The sequence below is a fragment of the Pyrus communis genome, chromosome 11, assembly GCF_963583255.1.
Source record: "Pyrus communis chromosome 11, drPyrComm1.1, whole genome shotgun sequence".
In the NCBI taxonomy this organism is placed as follows: domain Eukaryota; kingdom Viridiplantae; phylum Streptophyta; class Magnoliopsida; order Rosales; family Rosaceae; genus Pyrus; species Pyrus communis.
Window position 1 is genome coordinate 10,604,914 of NC_084813.1, and position 21,473 is coordinate 10,626,386.

The 21,473-nt window shown below is 37.5% G+C and overlaps 1 protein-coding gene across 3 annotated transcripts; it reads right to left on the bottom strand.

The window, feature by feature from the left end:
- Positions 1-15,505: 15,505 nt before the first annotated feature.
- On the bottom strand, positions 15,506-20,744 carry LOC137707625 (uncharacterized protein At1g51745-like). 3 transcript variants are annotated; one of them, XM_068446536.1, is made up of 4 exons: positions 20,622-20,744; positions 19,839-20,216; positions 17,419-18,452; positions 15,506-16,902 (listed from the first exon to the last, which is right to left on the bottom strand). In XM_068446536.1, the coding sequence occupies exons 2-4, from the start codon at positions 20,027-20,029 to the stop codon at positions 15,917-15,919; spliced, it is 2,211 nt and encodes a 736-aa protein (XP_068302637.1). In that variant the 5' UTR covers positions 20,030-20,216; positions 20,622-20,744; the 3' UTR covers positions 15,506-15,916. The 3 variants fall into 3 exon arrangements, with proteins under 3 accessions (XP_068302637.1, XP_068302638.1, XP_068302639.1); XM_068446537.1 differs by lacking the exon at positions 20,622-20,744 and adding an exon at positions 20,356-20,579; XM_068446538.1 differs by lacking the exon at positions 20,622-20,744 and adding an exon at positions 18,784-18,888 and having other exon boundaries at positions 19,839-19,971.
- Positions 20,745-21,473: the final 729 nt, after the last annotated feature.

Consider the following 21,473-nt stretch of genomic DNA (forward strand, 5'->3'; position numbering starts at 1 on the left):
GGAATTAATCAATTCATATTGCAAATATAATCATGGTTTCAAAGTCTCCCCTAGCTAAAACAAGTTTAGCTCCTCATGTTTACAACAAAACAAAGAGAATATAAATTAAACATTGAAAACAAAGATTGAATACACCTAGAAACGCTCCAACAATCCAAGCTTGAATAGCCAAAACGTCCAAGGCTTCTCCTCTCTTCTTTCTCCTTCTTTGTTGCGGCACAATAGCATAAGGTCTAGGGATAATTGGTTTGGGGGATGGAAGTGTGGAATGGAAAAATGGTGTTTGGATTATAAGGGGAGAGATGGGAAGCTCACGGCTAGGGAAGGGAGAATGTGTTTGTAATGTGTTGTGTATGAAAATGAGATGTCAATTTTTTGAATGAATGAATGCAAGGGTATTTATAGGAGTAGTGGAGGGAACATATGGCTATGTCATTTGTAGGTGAAGTAGGTGGATGTTGTAGGTGAAGTAGGTGGATGTTGTAGGTGAAGTGGATGTTGTAGGTGAAGTAGGTGGATGTTGTAGGTGAAGTAGGTGGATGTTGTAGGTGAAGTAGGTGGATGATATGTTAAGTGATAAGTGATAAGTGATATGATATGTGGTTATGATATGATAAGTGGTTAAGTGGTGATGATAAGTGATAAGTGATTAAGTGATATGATATGTGGTGATGATAAGTGATAAGTGCATGTGGGTTAACTAATGAAGGAAATGCATGTGCAATGACAATGTGTTAGAATGGATGTGTGTTATGCATGGCATGATTGGGATTAGGAAAGGTTTAAATGTCCTAAAACTAAAGAGAACAAGGTTCCAACACTTTGGCTCCAATTAGGTCTTCAATTTCGTCCAACACTTTGGCTTCAAGCATAAGCTATCCGTCCTTAGCCCAAAAGTGCTCCAAAAGTCTCCAAAATGCATCTTTTTGCTCCTTTAGCCCTTTCGACCTACAAACATACGAAAATAGCTTAAAGTACTAAAATAACTAAAGAAACATAACGTAAATGCACGAGAACAAGCCATTTAAGTCGCATGAAAATGCTCCTATCAACACTCAACTAGGGAGTCGATTGATGAGGTATACTGCAATTAGCACACTTGAGACCAAAATTGTTTATGGAATGTTCATGTGAATCATAAGTACACGAGTTTTCTCAAGTGGATCCCTATTTTTCCTCTCGGCCACCCCACTTTGTTAAGGTGTGCCAACACAACTAGTTTGATGAAGAATGTCATTTGTGCGCAAGTATTGTGATCCAGTAATCAAGGCTTTCGTGCATGTATTGAACTTTAAGAAGAGAATGATTTTCTCCTTCATTAAATTAAGTGTTAGGCTTGGTCGTGTTGAGAGAATCCACGATTAGCAATGTCGAGCAAATCTGTTGCCCTTGGTTGAGTGATTCCCGAGTTCTATCCTCGTAGAGACGTGAGGGAATCCATCCCCCCTGGTTGAGAGATTCCTAGGTTATCTATCTCCTATCTCCTCGAGACTTCCTTACTTTTACTGAGGCAAGTGGCATCAGAGCAGGTTTTTTGCTGCGTTAGAAGATCATGGGTAATATTTTTTATCCATCTGAATATCAAATAGTTGAATAGATTAGTTCGTTAGATTGGAATTCTTCACAAATTTACGATGAGTATGTTGATGATGATTCGTCAAGCTCCAGACTCCAATGCACATTCTTCGATGGTGACTATGGAACGTCTTGCAAGGGCATTAGAAGATGCATAATTCGTATTGAACTCTGATCCTGAGGGACTTCGTATTCTTAGTGCTTAGAAAAAGCTTAACCCAGGCCATGCTGAATGGGCGTCTTACAAAAATTTCTGTGGAAGAGTATGAAGGTTTTCATCTCAAGAGTCTTTGAAGAAAGATACTATTTATGAATACATTGATTTTATTGGTTTTGATATTTTTAATTGGAAGACTTCTCAAGTTTTGGTTGATTTAGTCAATCAAATGAAGATTGATATCAGTTGGATTGCAAGATTTGTCATGGAGCATGAATTTACCATTTCAAGCATAAGGAAATATTTCAAGTATTTATTCGTGTGGAAAGGCAAAAATCAATTTCAAGATTACAATGGAGTAAACGAAGATTTAAACTCAAGGACGAGTTTCTTCGGAGAATATGAGAATGATGCAGTAATCAAGGCTCTCATGCATGTATTGAAATTTACTAAGAGTCTTATGGGCATAGGAACCATCAAATATATTTAATTGTTTTTTTTTTCTTTAGAAGAAGTATGATATTCATTGAAGATTGAACTACGTACAAATCGACGATAAGGTGCTTACATTGGGCCTCAATAAAAACCTTGTCAGGGCTTTCAACCTGATCGAAGGGAAAAAGAGTGTCTTGCACCAAATTAACTACTACTATTATCCTCCAATAATAATTCAAAAATTACATCAGGAGGCTCTTCAAACCAAGAGATTGGGTGATCAATAGTTAGACTAAACCTTGCAAGGCGATAAGCTACCTTATTTATCTCTCTTCGACCAAAAGTAACTTTCCATTGCCTGAACTCATGCAGAAGCTTCCTCGTATCCTCAAACAAATTCCCGTAATGACCACTATACGTTATACCTGCATTCTGAATTGCTAAAGTCACCAACAACGCATCCCCTTCCACCTAGACTTGTTCCGTGACCCATTTGGGCAAGAATAACACAGCTGCCTGTGCAGCAGCAGCCTTAGCATGTAGTACAAATCGCACGCCTTCCTCTTTGCCCACCTAAGCCACCATAAAACCTCCTTCCGAGTCTCTAACTACCAGTCGAAAACCTCCAATTGACCCATTTTCATCTCATGTTGCATCAAAATTACACTTTATCCTCCCAAAAGCCAGAGTCTACTAATGAAGTATTCGTACCGAGGAGTGTTGCGATACAACATCATTCAATTTTTTAAATTCGGCCAGCCATGTTTGTGCTTTGATTTGGGTATCCAACGGAGAAACATCAACAACATTCCAAATAAAGTCATTATGTACCTTCCAAATACTCCAAACTAGAACATGAAGCAGTTCAAAGCTTTCCTTAGATACTTTCTATGCCATATGCTCCAGCCACCCACCAAACCCGCCTTTACTTCCAATAAACGACCGAAGTCCCAACGGACTTCCAAACCACACAGCTGCCGCTCTAGAACACGTTAATAATGCATGTTTTACTGTCTCATCTTCTTGATCACAAATCCGTAAGTAGCCTCCATAAGTACTCGTCTATTCTTTAGATTCACTTTGGAAGGCAACACATATATACCCACGCCATACACAAATTTTCACTTTCCCCGAAACTTTGGCTCGCCATAAGGTTTTCCAAAGAAACTTTGTGTTCTCATTAACCATCGATCCCATGGGCTCATCACCACCCATTCCCTGGCATGATCTTGTCACAAAATACGCACTCTTAGTTGTGAACAACTCCTTTTGTTCTTTTTCCCAAATCAAAGAATCAGCGAGATGGAATTAGCTCAAAGGGATGCTCAAAATCAAATCGGCTTCCTCCTTCAAAAACCATCTACGCACTAAATTCGAGTTCCACCGAACTACATCATCCTCTACCATCAAAGATCTCACCGTAAGAAATGGGTGCAACCCCATCGGTAGAAGGCTAAGGAGTTGATAGAAATGCTCTCGTGGCAACCAATTATCCCCCCAAATGTGAATTCATAGACCATCATCCACTCTCCATTTCGCACCTCGAAAAATAATTATCTGAGATGCCGCCACACTGCACCAACAATAAGTAGAATTAGGTTTAACAGGAGCCTACAAGAACTCTGTGGTAGGATAATACCGAGCTTTGAAAATTCGTGCAACAAGAGAATTAGGTTGCAGTAATAGTCGCCACCCTTGCTTCACAAGCAAAGCAAGATTGAAAGCATATAAATCCTTAAATACCAATCCACCTTTTGGTTTACACAACTGCTGCCATTTCACCCAATGTATTCTACGCTTACCTGTTTCCCTTCCCCACCAAAACTGTGCCACCATTTGGTTTAGCTCATCACAGAAAGATTTTGGTAGCAAGAATGTCTGCATCATATACAACGGTACTGCTTGTGCCACCGTTTTTATCAAAATTTCCTTACCCGCACTGCTAAGCCTATGCCAACCATTCAACTTTTTCCACAACTGATCTTTAATATAAGCAAATGTATCTTTCTTGGACCTACCGATAAACACTGATAACCTGAGATATCGGTCATGGTACTCCACAAGCTTTATCCCTAAGCAATCGACTAAGAACTGGGCATCCATATTCATGAATAGAACACTCCTAAATAGAACTCCTGGCAAATATAAAACTATCATCCGCAAATAGTAAATGATGAACACTTGGTGCCCTTTTACAAATATGAACCCCCTGAATTCGGCCTTGTGCTTCCCACAAATCAAATAAAGTCGATAAGCCTTTTGCACATAAAACAAATAAGAACGGTGGCAATGGATCGCCTTGGCGAATTCCCCGCTTCAGATATACTAGCCCCAAAGGCTTCCCATTCAGTTTGAATGAATAAGACACCGTCGAAACACACATCATTATCCAGTGTATCCATTCATCTGTAAAACCCATTTTTTCATAATTTGCTCCAAGAAACTCCATTCAATGCGATTATAGGCCTTACTAATATCCAATTTCAGCGTCATCACCCCGTTCCACCCATTATTCTTCCTATGCATGTAGTGTGCAATTTCCGCAGCTACCATACAATTATTGGAAATTAACCTTCCCGGTGTAAAGGCACTTTGCGAGGGTGAAATAATTTCCGGAATAATGACTTTCAATCTGTTAGTAAGAACCTTGGAGCAAATCTTATAAATCACGTTACAAAGACTAATCGCCCGAAGTTGAGTCATTTCTGTGGGATCAATTTTCTTTGGAATCAAAGTGACATGGGTATAATTGATCTTCCTAAGCATATGACTCAATGAAAGAACATGTCTTACCCCATCACACACATCTTGGTTGACAGTCTCCCAATACCTCTGATAGAAACCGGATGACATACCGTCAGGTCCTGGAGCTTTAGTCGGATGCATTTGAAACAATGTGTCTTTAATTTCCTCATTCGAAACCTGCCATAAAAGCTCTTGATTCATCTTTGTGACACTCAGGGAGTCACAACCCTCAATATGTCCTACACATCCACCGCACCCTGGGAGTCAAAGAGCTTTGAAAAATAATCCACGATCACCGCCTCCATACCCCTCTTTTCTTCATGCCACACCCCTGCGTCATCAAATAACCCCGGCAAAGCATTCATTCGTTGTCTTCGAGTAGCCTTCTGGTGAAAAAAATTTTGTGTTTTGATCCCCAAGTTTTAACCAATTTTCTTTTGACCTCTACCTCTAGAACGCTTATTCTTGTGCCAACAAGGATTGCAACCGGGTATTTAAGTCATATCGTTATGCTATGGTTGTTTCAGTAAAGGGTCTTCCGAATAATGCATTCAACTTATCCTTCGTTTCAGAAATTTCCCTCGAAATTGAATGCTTCGTTGATTTGGCCCAATTAGCTAATTGTATTCATGTCGCCTTAATCTTCTCCGTGACTCGAAACATTGGGGAGCCATGAAACTCTATCGCCCACCCTTGTTGTACCGTAGCTCCACAACCCTCTTCCACTGACTACCATTCCTCGTACCGAAAGGTTTTCTTGAATCTAACTTGGTTTTTTGGCATCCATTCTAACAATATAGGTATATGGTATGACGAATTTGGCTTCAAATGAGAAACTCGAAACCCAGAGAACACATCCATCCAATTCTGCATTGCTACAACTCTGTTTAATCTTACTTTAATTCCCCCAAACCGTGTAGTGACCCAAGTAAATTTATTTCCAAAATACCCCAAATCTTGTAACTGGCAACTAGTAAGGGCATTCTAAAAACCTTCCATTTGACGTTCACTACAGATATCACCAACTTCCTGCTCATGTGCACATAAGATCTCAATTAATTCCCTCATACAACACCACGGACTCCGTATTGTCACGCAACCTTTGAAGCAAACTCCAAGATTTGTGCCTTTCCTTTTCCGTCAGAAAGCCATAAAAGAAAGTAAGTCTCCAATGATTAGCATCACCTATTCCTCCTACCTCCAAATCAATATGATTAGGCGAATACGACCTTAGCAGAAGGTTAGCCTCCGCTCGCCACATAGCACACAATCCCCCAGACCTTCCTAAACTTGGAACAGTAAACATACAATCAAATTTCAACTGTGATTTTAACCTCTCCATATGCTCCTTCGAGCTTTTTGTTTAGCACAAAAAAATCACCATAGGATTGTTAAAGAGAACAAGTCTCTTAAGCGCCCGAATTGCCCGAAGGTTCCCAAGGCCTCGGCAATTCCAGCTAATACAACTCATTGGACTCGGCGGGGATGATCTCTGTCAGCCTCTGCCGCTGTAAAATTCGGTGAAATAGAATCTGCACGCCTCTTTGTGGCCGGGAACAACCCCTTCTCCTCTTTCTCACATTGTCCCCTTTTTCCTAACTCCAGGAGGATAACACATTTGGTTTTTTACTGCCTATATTTGTTCCTGCGAAATGCCCTTCCTCCTGATTGATAACCATATTCAGATCTCATGCCAAAGATGAATGGTGCCAAATTGAACGGGTCGGAGTCTATGGATCGGGGAGAATCCCCCATTCCCTTGCCAGTTCTCCAAAGTCTCCACTTGTCAATGATAACACGATATTCTCTTCACCAGCCCCCTCCCCCCATGCGGCTCCTGGCTTACTCCCTCATCTTCCACACTCAGTTCAATCTTAAACCCAAACAACCGTAATGGATGCCTCATACTTGGCACTATCCCCTCTCTCCTAACATCTATATGCCTCATGTGTTGTCTACCTTGCTCCCTCAGTAAAAAAAGGTATCAATGCCAAATTATTAACCTTGCTGTCCTGAGTGTGGACTGCCTCGTTCAGGTTCAGTATTGAATCATTTCCTATCCCATGTGTCCTTGTCTCCACCAGTTCGCTCTCATCCTCATCCATGGGTTCATCCATCTCCTCCGCCGACTGAGCCTTCATTATCTAGCCACCTTCCGCGTCTAAACCAAAGTGTTTCCCAACATGATGTCTATAATCCTTATCAAGCACGTCCATCTGGAACCATTTACCATATGGTTTTGCTTTATCATTCAATTGTTGTCCTTCATAGCAATCGCATTGGTCCTCAACATGGTCCATCATTCCACAAATAAAGTAGGTGAACGGTAATTTCTCATACCTAGCATCAATTTTCATTGGCATGCCTTCCAACTGTATATTCACGAACCTTTTCAATGACTTCCTCACATCCAGTCGCATCCACACTCGAAAAATACTACCATACTGTTCCTCTTTGCGACTTTGGTCCATCAGGATATATTCTCCCAGCAAGTTCCCCAAAAACTTCCCTATAGGCTGAACTAGGCTTGGCAATTTCTGACACGACCCGATAACTCGACACGAAATTAACAGGTGTTTGGGTCGACACGATAACGAATCGGGTCGTTATCGGGTAACCCGATAAGCACCTGTTAAGATAACGGGTTGGTTCGGGTATACACGTGGGTAACACGATACACGATAAGCAGAATATTATTTTTATAATTTTATAACCCTAAAAAAATACTGTAATAATTATATACATTAATTTTACAATTTTATACCCCTAAAAATTATAATATATATATATATATATATTAAATTAACTATAAAATTTATAATATTTATAATAATTATATATACTATAATAATTATACCCCCAAAATATTAAGTCTATCTATAATAATTATATATATATATATATATATATTAAATTTTATAAAAACTATAATAATTATTAATTAATAATTTAATATGCATGAATATGATGCATTGCATTGCATCCATTGAAATTTGATGTGATTTGTTTCCATTCAAATTTCAATAATGAATTTCTTGCCGTTGCCAACTTGCCGCCCTTTTTGAAAAAAAAAATGGAGGGAAAATGAAAATGTTAAGAAAAGTTGAAAATGAAACAAAAAAGTGAGGGAATTAGGGAAAGATGTTGGAGGGAAAAGTGAAAATGATAAGAAAAAGTTGAAAAGGAAACAAAAAAGAGAGGGAAAAATGAAAATTAATAGAAGTGGTGAGAAATTTTTTTTTTTTTTTTTAAGTTATTAACTTTTTATCACACACATGACTGTCATGACATATCTCACTATTTTTATAATGACACACGTGACACGTGATGTATGTACTATTCCGTGTACCAGTCAATTATAATTTATACGTACAAAATAAATAGATTTAAATCTACTTAATAAATATATATATATACACACACACACACACACGGAACTTGATTGATGGCATACGAATTCTCCAAAACTAATTTCAACGATCCCAACCGTCAAACTTGTTTGTATATGCTTTGAGATCACATCAACAAAAAATCATAAAAAATAAACATTCAGAGATCAAGTAACGGGACAAAGCTTTTCAACGGTTATAAACAAAAAATCACGATTTAACGGTTATTTTAACTCCGATTTTGATAATTTTTTATAACTACACTCCTTGACCCTATATGAATATAATGAATGAATTCGATCTTCAATTTAAAATATTTACACAAGTGGATACCACAAAATCTTATGTTATACTTAATGAAAGTATAAATAAACTCTAAGTGTTAGTCAATCTATCGTTTTACGAATTCTCCAAAACTAATTTCAACGATCCAAACCGTCAAAATTGTTTGTATATGCTTGGAGATCACATCAACAAAAAATCACAAAAAAAAAACATTCAGAGATCAAGTAACGGGACAAAGCTTTTCAACGGTTATAAACGAAAAATCACGATTTAACGGTTATTATAACTCCGATTTTGATGATTTTTTATAACTACACTCATTGACCCTATATGAATACAATGAATGAATTCGATCTTCAATTTAAAATATTTACACAAGTGGATACCACAAAATCTTATGTTATACTTAATGAAAGTATAAATAAACTCTAAGTGTTAGTCAATCTATCGTTTTACGAATTCTCCAAAACTAATTTCAACGATCCAAACCATCAAAATTGTTTGTATATGCTTGGAGATCACATCAGCAAAAAATCACAAAAAAAAAACATTCAAAGATCAAGTAACGGGACAAAGCTTTTCAACGGTTATAAACGAAAAATCACGATTTAACGGTTATTTTAACTCCGATTTTGATGATTTTTTATAACTACACTCCTTGACCCTATATGAATACAATGAATGAATTCGATCTTCAATTTAAAATATTTACACAAGTGGATACCACAAAATCTTATGTTATACTTAATAAAAGTATAAATAAAATCTAAGTGTTAGTCAATCTATCGTTTTACGAATTCTCCAAAACTAATTTCAACGATCCAAACCGTCAAAATTGTTTGTATATGCTTGGAGATCACATCAGCAAAAAATCACAAAAAAAAAACATTCAAAGATCAAGTAACGGGACAAAGCTTTTCAACGGTTATAAACGAAAAATCACGATTTAACGGTTATTTTAACTCCGATTTTGATGATTTTTTATAACTACACTCCCTGACCCTATATGAATACAATGAACGAATTCGATCTTCACTTTAAAATATTTACGCAAGTGGATACCACAAAATTTTATGTTATACTTAATAAAAGTATAAATAAAATCTAAGTGTTAGTCAATCTATCGTTTTACGAATTCTCCAAAACTAATTTCAACGATCCAAACCGTCAAAATTGTTTGTATATGCTTGGAGATCACATCAGCAAAAAATCACAAAAAAAAAAACATTCAGAGATCAAGTAACGGGACAAAGCTTTTCAACGGTTATAAACGAAAAATCACGATTTAACGGTTATTTTAACTCCGATTTTGGTGATTTTTTATAACTACACTCATTGACCCTATATGAATACAATGAATGAATTCGATCTTCAATTTAAAATATTTACACAAGTGGATACCACAAAATCTTATGTTATACTTAATGAAAGTATAAATAAACTCTAAGTGTTAGTCAATCTATCGTTTTACGAATTCTCCAAAACTAATTTCAACGATCCAAACCGTCAAAATTGTTTGTATATGCTTGGAGATCACATCAGCAAAAAATCACAAAAAAAAAACATTCAAAGATCAAGTAACGGGACAAAGCTTTTCAACGGTTATAAACGAAAAATCACGATTTAACGGTTATTTTAACTCCGATTTTGATGATTTTTTATAACTACACTCCTTGACCCTATATGAATACAATGAATGAATTCGATCTTCAATTTAAAATATTTACACAAGTGGATACCACAAAATCTTATGTTATACTTAATAAAAGTATAAATAAAATCTAAGTGTTAGTCAATCTATCGTTTTACGAATTCTCCAAAACTAATTTCAACGATCCAAACCGTCAAAATTGTTTGTATATGCTTGGAGATCACATCAGCAAAAAATCACAAAAAAAAAACATTCAAAGATCAAGTAACGGGACAAAGCTTTTCAACGGTTATAAACGAAAAATCACAATTTAACGGTTATTTTAACTCTGATTTTGATGATTTTTTATAACTACACTCCTTGACCCTATATGAATACAATGAATGAATTCGATATTCAATTTAAAATATTTACACAAGTGGATACCACAAAATCTTATGTTATACTTAATAAAAGTATAAATAAACTCTAAGTGTTAGTCAATCTATCGTTTTACGAATTCTCCAAAACTAATTTCAACGATCCAAACCGTCAAAATTGTTTGTATATGCTTGGAGATCACATCAGCAAAAAATCACAAAAAAAAAACATTCAAAGTTCAAGTAACGGGACAAAGCTTTTCAACGGTTATAAACGAAAAATTACGATTTAACAGTTATTTTAACTCCGATTTTGATGATTTTTTATAACTACAGTCCTTGACCCTATATGAATACAATGAATGAATTCGATCTTCAATTTAAAATATTTACACAAGTGGATACCACAAAATCTTATGTTATACTTAATAAAAGTATAAATAAACTCTAAGTGTTAGTCAATCTATCGTTTTACGAATTCTCCAAAACTAATTTCAACGATCCAAACCGTCAAAATTGTTTGTATATGCTTGGAGATCACATCAGCAAAAAATCACAAAAAGAAAACATTCAGAGATCAAGTAACGGGACAAAGCTTTTCGACGGTTATAAACGAAAAATCACGATTTAACGGTTATTTTAACTCTGATTTTGATGAATTTTTACAGCTACACTCCTTGACCCTATATGAATACAAAGAATGAATTTGATCTTCAATTTAAAATATTTACACTAGTGGATGTGGATATCACAAAATCTTATGTTATAATTTATATACTTAATAAAAGTATGAATCAACTATTTGGAAAAGGAGGTAATATATTTTTATATGGTATAGTATTATTATTTTATTTCTTTTCATAATTATTTTGTTTAACTTTTCATAATTGAATGATTTTTAATGTTTGCTTTTTCTATACTTAGTTTATGTGGAAGAGAGTTCTGACGTGGAAAATCTTACTGAAAACATCTTCAACATAACTCTTGAAGGCAATAGATCAAGCCAAAGTTCCAATACAATTTCATGATGATCGATGTAAATTGAAGGTTTTGTAAATGGAGGTGTAAACTTTTGAGAAAGACTTACAATCTTAAAAACAAAAACTCTTTATCCTTGCACATTTAATATTTGTAATAGATTAGTAGTTTATGTATTATTTTTTTTATTAGGCTTTTATTTTCGAGTGTAGATATAGTACTTGAACGAGAAATGTTTTAATGTTTTGAAGTAATATTTATGTGGCAATGTGTGGTATGTGCAAATTTTAAAAAAATATATTTTTTTCTTAACGGGTCATAACGGGTCGGGTCACTTTACCCGTTGGGTAAAGTGACACGACCTGTTAAGGACCCGTTAAGATAACGGGTGTGACACGACACGACCCGTTAAGATAACAGGTGTTACACAAAAACGACACGAACACGATAGACACGACCCGTTTGCCAGGCCTAGGCTGAACCATATAGCAAAAGGGTAAACCCTTAAAGTGCACCCAAAATTCCTGAAAATAGAGCGGGATCCGAGCTGGTTAAGCCAAATTATCTGCCTCTCCAAGCACCAATAGATATTGCTTATTATACAACCAAGGCCCTCCTCGAAGAATGGTGTTAAGTTCCTGCATGAAATTAAATCCAAATGCAAAATGATAATCCGTCACCACTACATTTTCTTTAGGATACCAAAGGTTTCACATTTGCCATTTAAACCCTTCCTTGTTCACTGGTTTGCGTAATAACACCCTTCCCACAAGGAAGACTCTCGATCACTTCAACGTAGCGGCCTCCATCTTATCCACAACAATCACCTTCTGCTCTTCCTTCGTGGTCACAAAATGGCCTGCAAACTTTGCCATCAGATTCTCCATTGCCATGATCCTATTCGTAACCCAACCCCACGTTCGTGTGTCAAACAGGAAGCACCGCACGATACCCTTACGGAGCCTTCCCCACACCATGAATTAATCAAAACCCCTAAGAAGGCCTAAACCTCCCTGCGCCACCGCCCTGAATAACGGCAGCCGGAAACTCAAACGAAATCCCAAGATTTCTGTTCGTCGCTAGTCACTCTACTAGGGTTCAGGAGAAAGCCTAAAGAGCTTGTTTTGTTTATTTTTCTGATAAGTTGTCTCTTTTGTTCCTGTATTTAATTAAGTTTTAGAGCAACACAAATAATTAAGTAGTCATTTAACAATGTTTTATATAGTTTTGTGGAGTCTAAAAGTTCAATTCGGACTTGGGTCTTTTTTGTATTTGTACTCTTCATAAATATCATGTATTAGAAGCCATTGATAGACTTGAATGAATTAAAATATTATTTGCTTTGTGCAATTGAAGTGAGTTGTTTTTCTATCTAAAATCAAGTGTTTGGCTTGGTCGTGTGGCCGAAGCCACGGTTCGCAACGTCGAGCGAGTTCCGTTGCCCCTAGTTGAGTGATTCCCAGGCTATCTCCCTCGGTCATTTGGTTCGTCCTGCATCATATTGTGACATGGTGCTAGACATGTATTCGGTGCCATTATCCGATCTTAGAGTTCGAATTTTGGAACCAAATTGGGTAATGACAAGATTATAAAAGTCTTTGAACATATTGACAACTTCACGTTTAGACTTCAAAAGATACAACCAAGTCATTCTTGTAAGATCATCAACAAATGTTACAAAGTATTTATAACCATCAAAGGACTCAAAAATGGGACCCCAAACATCCGAATGCACAAGTTCAAAAGGTTTACTAGCTATAGACAAAGAGGAATTAAAAGGTAACCTAGTAAATTTGAAGAAATGACATGTCACATATGATATGTGATTGACACAAACTAGGAAACAACTTAAGCAAAATTGCTCGGATGGGTGGGCTAGACATTGATGCCACAAGTATGGGTCTTGGGGTTGCTTTGAGCTAACATGTAGTCCGCTTGATGGTTGGAAATTCTTTGACACGTAGTAAAGAACATTTTGAAAAGAAAAAAAAACTTCACCAATCTTCTTCTTGGTAGCTATGTCCTGAAATATCACATTAGAAGGTGAGAAAATTGCAAGACAATTTAACGTTTGAGTGATTTTTCCTACGGACATGAGTTGAAATGGAAATGAAGGAACATAAAGAGCTATGGTTTTAACTTGTTTTGAGACTAAATGGATCTTCCCACTACTCATGACATAGACTCCTTTCCCATTGGCATTGGAAACTTTGGATGACATGTTTTTAAAAGCACTCAAGCTTTGAATTTTATTTGTCATGTGATCGGTGGCTCCAGAATCAATGATCCAACAATCATGCATAAGACTTGTACTTAGAGCAGTTGAGAAGGCATTAAGTATACCTATAGTGTCTCCATGGTTCACTTCTTCAGCCAGAAAGCCAGCAAATTTGCCAAGTAAGGCAATGTGTTTCTTAGCTCCAACTTCTGTTGGTTCCTCACATTCAATATTCCCTTTCTTTTTAAAGGTAAGTAGCAAAATCATTCAACAACATAATTGGATTAGAAGTGAAATCGAACAGGCTATTGTTTGATGAAGATGTTACACTTGTTGCATGGTTTGCTCTATATGATGAGCCTTGAAAAAACTTTGGATTTCCCTTGCTATCATTGTTGAACTTGGGTTTCAATTATGGATGGACTGTCTAGCATCTATCCTTGGTGTGGCCAAGGTGACGAATCCCAATGCAATGCTCACATTTCAAACCTAGCCGTTTTCCTTTGTAAACCCTTGGTTCACCAAACCTGTGGCTTGACAAGTAAGCATGAGACTCTTGCATGGTTGCCTTTGTATCCATGTTCATGATACGCCTCTTCATGTTGGATGGAAGCACATACGTTGGAGGAGGGAAGCTCAAAGCTCATCAAAACATGAGGTCTTCATTTTCTGGACTCAAGCTAGCAAGAAGTTGGAAGATTTTATCTTCCTCAGCCCATTTTAATAGCACAGCAGCATCTATAGTCTGTGGACGATAAACATCTAGCTCATTCCACATAGCAATGAGATCACCAAGGTGTTGCATGAAGGACTCGAATTCTTGTTGAAGAGCTGCAACATCTCTTTTGAGCTGGAATATTCTAGCTGCGTTGTTTTGATTTCCATACATCTCCTTCACTTTTTCCCATAGGTGTTCAGATGAGTCTGAAGAACTAAATATTTCTGCAATTTTTTCCTCCATTGAGTTGAGTAGCCATGACATGACCAATTGGTCTTTGCATAGCCATGTGCCATAGTTTGGAGAAGTGGCTTAAGCCGAGTTTGGCCCTTCCACCGAGAGCCAAAGTGCCTGCTCATGACCAAGGCAACCTTTGATTAGGGTTGACCTCACCATCTGAGATGTTCGAAGGAGGAGAAGCAAGTGAGCTTTCTGCCCCTTGGTTTACTGAACCTTCTTCTGCCATTTGTGTTGGCTGAAAAGCGCACGAGGATATGATGAGACAGGCCTAACAAGACGCTGCTCTAATACCATGTTTCAAATTGAAGGGTTTCATTGGTATTTTAGGTGTTCAATTAAGAAATGCAAAGCACCATTACATATAGCAACACAAGGGAGCATACAACGCGCGCGCACATGCCACCCTTGGTCCTTAATTGAAGGGATGGAAAGTCAAGAGGAGGATGAAGTAAGATACACCATGATTAAGGAAAAGAGACCCTACTAAGTCTGCTCATTTGACAATAGGGAACAACTAGGGAACAGCTAGGGCAGAGAAGATTTACACACTGATTTCCTCCTTTGCTGCTAACTGGAATCGATCCATGCAAACACAACACTTTGAATACAAACGGATCGTGGAGTTTGTTGAAGAACAACGGGGTAATTGCGCACCAGGCGTCGTTTCCATCACCCAAAGTACACGTGAACAATATCCACGTAGCATCGGTGCATCATAGTTCAAAGCAACAGAAACAAAAGATTACACAGCAGAAGAAAGTTCAATGCATCGATTTTCAGCACAAAAGGTGGTCTCAGTCTCACAAGTAAAGCTGGGAGAATAATAAAGTTACTGAGCCTCCAAAAGAACCTGAATTCATAAAATAAAATAACCAAATATCAGGTCACCAAATGCCTAATACTAGTTACACCTCAGCTAATGTTACATTTATATACAGAGCACAAAGCAGCCTCCGCTTCTACAACAACGCAGTTTCTCGAATTGTACAGATGGATTCAGCCTTAAAACGGCAGCAGACATAAGGCTGCTGCAAACTTATCATGGCCAAATAAATGAGAATCAGCAACTAGGATGCAGAAGGGAATCATACCCCTGAATCAAGAACCAAAGTCACCGGAAGAATACATCCACTGCAACATCTTTTTCTCCCCCCAAGAAGCCATATTCAAGCGTTGCTTGATCTTAGAACACGATGTGATGGTCGCGCCAACCCATTCACTGCTTCATTTATCCTACTGAACACTACTTTAAGGGGGATACAGGCTATTACAGGACCCTTCGGCTTTGGAACCAGTGGTTTTCTCTCTTCAGATTGCTTGTGACCAGTCAGTGAAGATAGTTTCCTGATCTTTTTTGGCTGTAGCCCAGATTTCTTTGCTTTGGGAGACCTACTTGGTGAATTTCGCTGTTGCACTGCCAATCCCTTGGCTGGGATTCTTCCAATTTCTTTTTTTGGCTTTACTGCATAGCCTGTTTTACCAACTTCCCAGTCAGAACTGCCATCACCCAAAACCTCAACTGTTAGTGGGTGACCAACAATGGCTTTGCCGTTCAATTTACTCATCAAGGAAACCAGCGGAACATGTTGTGGCCGGTAATTGGATTTTACTTCAAGGTTGACATCATACAATGAACCATCGGAGCATGAATTGCGGGCGGTAGAATCTGCCGTCTGATATCTTGCAGGCACTGTGAAGCGAGACTGCCGATAGGGAAGTGATCTCTGAGTTGGACCATCAGGCAATTCAGTAACATGTTTGGACTTTGGTTGTAATGTGCCATTATATGCACTGGAACCACTAATGCCATTGCAATTGACTTTCTGATAAGAACCTTGAGACAATCCATTGGAATGCTTGATGCCTGCCGAATAAGTATTGGATCCATCATCCATGTCCATATATCTTCTGGAGTCATGTGTTCTATTACTTGTTTGTCTTGAATTCCTCTTTCCTTTTAACTGCCACTTTGAACTACCTTCATCTATACTTATGCCGATATCATGCAAGGCAGCTGAACTTGGACAACCAGATTCATTAATTCTTTCATTTTTCAAAGATACAGATTCAGCTTGACGACTTTGACTAGATTGCCTTCCCATTGCACCAATTTGAGGATTACCAGATGAACAAGCTGTAAGTATAGGAGAACCTGGTAGAAAAATGATGATGAATCAGCACAAAAGAAAGACTAAGCTAATTTATTTTCTGCAATTAGCAAAAAATAAGATAAAGAGAAAGGTAAGAACGTTATAAGATCCAAAAGGTTTATAGATCCCAGGGGTGCAGAGGATCCATAACAGACAGTTGCATGAGTGCCCAAATGTAAATAATGCAGGCATATTTGAGTAATACTAAATATAATTAAGATCGAGAAAGAGCTAAAGACAATGGAGAGAGTGGCGGAGTTGCAGGGTACCTAAATGCAAACAATGAAGGCATAATCAAGTAATAAAATACATAACTAATAGCAAGAAAAAGGCTAAACAGAACGGAGAGAGTAACAGAGTCGCAGGGGAACCTCAACGCAGGCATAATTAAATACAAGAAGAAACAAATGGTGCAGAGATACCCCATAGGACTATAAGAGATAAGTTAATAACTACAGACTGATAAAGATACAGACTAAAAGTGCTGTATAACTTTGAAAAGTTTGAATGACCATTACCTGAAGGGTCTTTTTCCTCTCCAACAAATGGCACATCAAATAGCTTATCATCAGAAGAATCATTCTCCGCTATCCCAGATACGCTGGGAATCTCACTGTCTTTCAATTTGTCATTGATAACGGAAGCACCAGAAGCTAGTTCAGGAGCATTTCCATTCTCACACAAAATTCCAGTGTGGTCCGCAGATAAACTCCCTTTTGACTCATTGGATTCTAATCCGGAAACCCTGCAATTAGATAACCCTTGAAGAGGTGAATCACATGAACTTGGAAGTTGGTCAGGCATAGCTGGAATAGACACCATTGCAGTACTCTCCAACACCTTTGTCAATGGTCGGCTGCGGTTCTTTCTTTTCGAGAGTTCATTAACATTTGCCACTTGAGATCTCTTTCTTTTCAGCGATGAAGTACCTTTGCTTCCATTTACAGGACTTCCATTAGGCATTCCATTCCGAGCGTTCGAATCTAAGAGTGAAGCACCATCCTGTTGAACTTGTTCAAGAAGCCCTCCAGTCTGGACTGACCTTTTTGACAATACACCCATTCCGAGGTCCTCAAGTCCTCTCATGCGCTTAACTCCTTCTGTTCCATCATCCTCTGAATCATTTGGTGTTCTTCTTCTCCTTCCCTGCAGAGTTTGCAACTTAGAAGAACTGATATGATTTGGCTCTTCAAAAGATATACCAGATTGAGATAATTCTGGCCCTGAGTCTGGATTGTCTTCAGAATCACTCACATCGTCAACCATATCTCCATTCTCCTCGCTGGAATGAGACATGGCAGGCAATTCTCTGGCTGAGCAACCATGGTCACCACCTGAATTACTCATTCGAGCGCTGAAGTTCAAATCATCATTGCCTAGGCGAGCGTTCTCAATCTCAAGAGCATGGATAATAGCATCTTCCCTCCGTGCATATTTAACTTTTTTCTTATTCCCGCTGGCTGCATGGGCCTTTGCTTTTTCAATGCATTCATCATACTCCCCGCAACGAAAAGCTTTCACCCTTTTGGATCTTTCAAGGTTATACCAGTCCCTAAACCAACAGGATCAAGATCAGACAATGTTCATATATCAATAGAAAGCTAAACACCTACACAAGGAGTTTTTAATCTGTATTAAAAAGAATCTTAAAGAAAATGCCATAATCCTGAACGAAAACAAAAAAATTATCAGACACTGTATGATGAGCCCTGAAAATTAAATGGTAAAGTAAAGCATGGATCAATGACTAACACGTACAGGAAGGTACTATTTTTCATGTAAAATAATCAGAGATAACAAGGATTCTTTCCTAGGTCTATAATGTAGCACCCATCTAAACCGTTTAAAAAGCATCCAACTTAAGCAATGTGCCTCATGAATACCTCAAAATCTAATGCTCTACTCTTCAAGGCTAATCTCTATACATAGCAGCAGTACCACATAAAGAAAATCATCATCCAGTCCAGCAGTTTCACTGTTTGAATTCCCTGACGTAACAAAGCATTCATGTAAGTCTACCTCACATATAATGTCATTAAATGATTGAATTTTTACAAACAGGGTGGCAATTAACTTCAACCTAAGTTTCATCATTTATATGAGTAGAATCAGATTTGAGAAGCCATAACAAGACATTTTTATGATGTATCTGTTCCTGCAAACCACGATTCATTTACTTAATATGTATCTTTCTATGCATTAGGACTGCACAACAGCTATTCCTCAATTATATTGATGAAAAAGAACCATCCCTCAAGTATGAGCATTTTCTTCTTTCTTCCATACAACACAAGCAGTAGGTATTCATACATCAGAAACTTGCATACACAAATGTATTTTCAAGCTTCAAGCTTATCATTCTTTCGTTTTTATAAAACAACCTACCATCTAAGAATTTTTTTTTGTTTGCAGAGAATGCATCTCCAATCAGTGCGTAGTTTATAATAACCAAGGGCCACATAGTAAGTGGCAGAGAAAACTAATGTCTCAAGTAACAAGTTCACATTTAAGTGCAAGCTAACCAAATCATTGAGATAATACTTTCAAGCTATAGAACAAGAAAAACCATGATTAAGTGAAATGACGATCCAGTTGAGCTCAACCGCCGGGAAACACCAAAGTAAACAACAATCAATCAACCAAATGTTAAAAAGGAGAATAAAGATAATGTGAAACAAGGTAATAAGATAGCAACACTAAATCCACCAACCCGCAAAACCAAAATTTTCCCCCAACACTACCCATGAAAATCTCAAGCCAAATGCATCTTTTAATTCCGATTCTACTCAAAAGGTCAATGTACATAACCTTATAGCTGAAAAACAAAGATTGTTAAGACAATCGCAAATCAGTAAGCCAACGGACACAAAGTTCATCCAAGCTAACCAATTAGACAGAAATTATGGTAAGCTTAACGGGGGGAAAGAAATGTACTCACACGCTTGCGTCATCACGACCGAGAAGCTTCACCGGAGTGCCCGATTTCGGCGAAACCACACAACTGTCTGGCAACTCGTCCAGACCCATTATCCGACCCGGCCACCAGGACCCGTTTCTGCGGCGGACCCAAACCAAACTACCCACCGACGCGTCAATGCTCTTCTCACTGGTCTCACCAGAACTCCCCATCTCAACCAAACCCCACCAGAGAGCGGTAGAGAGAGAGAGAGAGAGAACAGAAAACAATTGAAACCCAATAAATCTCTGATCTCGAAAAATCAAAATTTCAATCTCCGCCCTCCATTCTCAACCAAATTCGAGCTTTCAAAATCGCCCCGAGGCTCAGTTTCCCGGAAAAATGCAAAAACTCCTCAACCTAAATCAATAAAAACAACAAAACCCAGAAAATATCAGATAAAATTAACTCTGCATGCGACACAAAACCCAGAAAATAAGAACAAAAACCCAGAAATTTTAAATAAATGTTAAATAAAAACCAGGAGATAGAGAAGGACCAGATGTAAAGGGTTTAAGGGGAAAAGAACGCACAGAAGGATCTGAAAAATGCGGTTTTTCAAAAAAAATATTTATAAATTTATTTTCCTAATTTTTATGTTTTCTGGGTTTTGATTTTCTGATCTTGCACTACTGGATTTAGCTCTGAAATATTTTCTTCGAGCTCGCCCGTGTGCGGCTCACAGTGTACGGAGGCACAGAGGAGGGTGGGGGAGGGAGGAGAGTGAAATACCAAAAAAGCTTTGTGCTTGGATCAAAACCGTACCTTTTTGTATCTCTTTTGCCAGCACAGAGAGAGAGAGAGAGAATGAGAGTGAGGTAGAAGGAAATACACAGAAAGAAAATAAAAATGAAAAATGGAGGTAGTATTGGGTTACATACGGTTTCCTGTATGCGGTTTGTAGGGTTTCACTTTCATTATCACATATGTTTATATGGAGGAATGTGGATTTTCTGATGTGGTTTGGATCCAGCATTTTTTTTTTCTAGAACAAACGATATTATCTATGTTAGGATGGAGGAATGTGGATTTAGTCTCATAATGGGTTGGTAATTATGCGGTTCAAATTTGCTTTTTCGATAATTGAACCTAAAATATTTGACTTACAAGCGAAAACACTATAGTATTAAGTGACAGATTGTGCATTTAAATTAGAGAATCCATATGATATATCGCCTAGATCTGGAAGTGTGACAACATAATATGTTTATGACAAGAGCTTGCTTAGATCAGATATTTGATGGTTTACTTTTATTATTTTTGTTTCAACATAGAAACATAAAATTTATTATATGAAATCTCACAAGCTATTTTTTCATGTTGTTAATTTGAGTCGTTAATCATGTCAGTCGATATTTTACGAATAAAGATGTTAGATTGTATTTGTTTTTTATAATAGCAAAACACATGTAGCAAAAGCTTTTATTTTATGAATCCAATATCATAATGTTTTTTTTTTTTTTTTGTCATAATGTATTTAGATAGTCTGAGAATGTAGCATGTGAGATTCTATTTAAATCTAAATGATGTTAGAAGCTTTAAAGAGTATCAGTAATTAATAGGCACTACCGACTCTTGTGATCTCCTTATACACCTTAATTTCCAAGTTCCCGTTCA

Excerpts from the sequence above, each read along its gene's own strand:
- LOC137707625 (XM_068446536.1), bottom strand. The coding sequence starts at position 20,029 with ATGGGGAGTTCTGGTGAGACCAGTGAGAAGAGCATTGACGCGTCGGTG. Across the intron at positions 18,453-19,838 it reads GGTCGTGATGACGCAAGCGT|GGACTGGTATAACCTTGAAA; the intron begins GTGAGTACATTT and ends CTGTTGGTTTAG. Across the intron at positions 16,903-17,418 it reads AGAGGAAAAAGACCCTTCAG|GTTCTCCTATACTTACAGCT; the intron begins GTAATGGTCATT and ends TTTTTCTACCAG.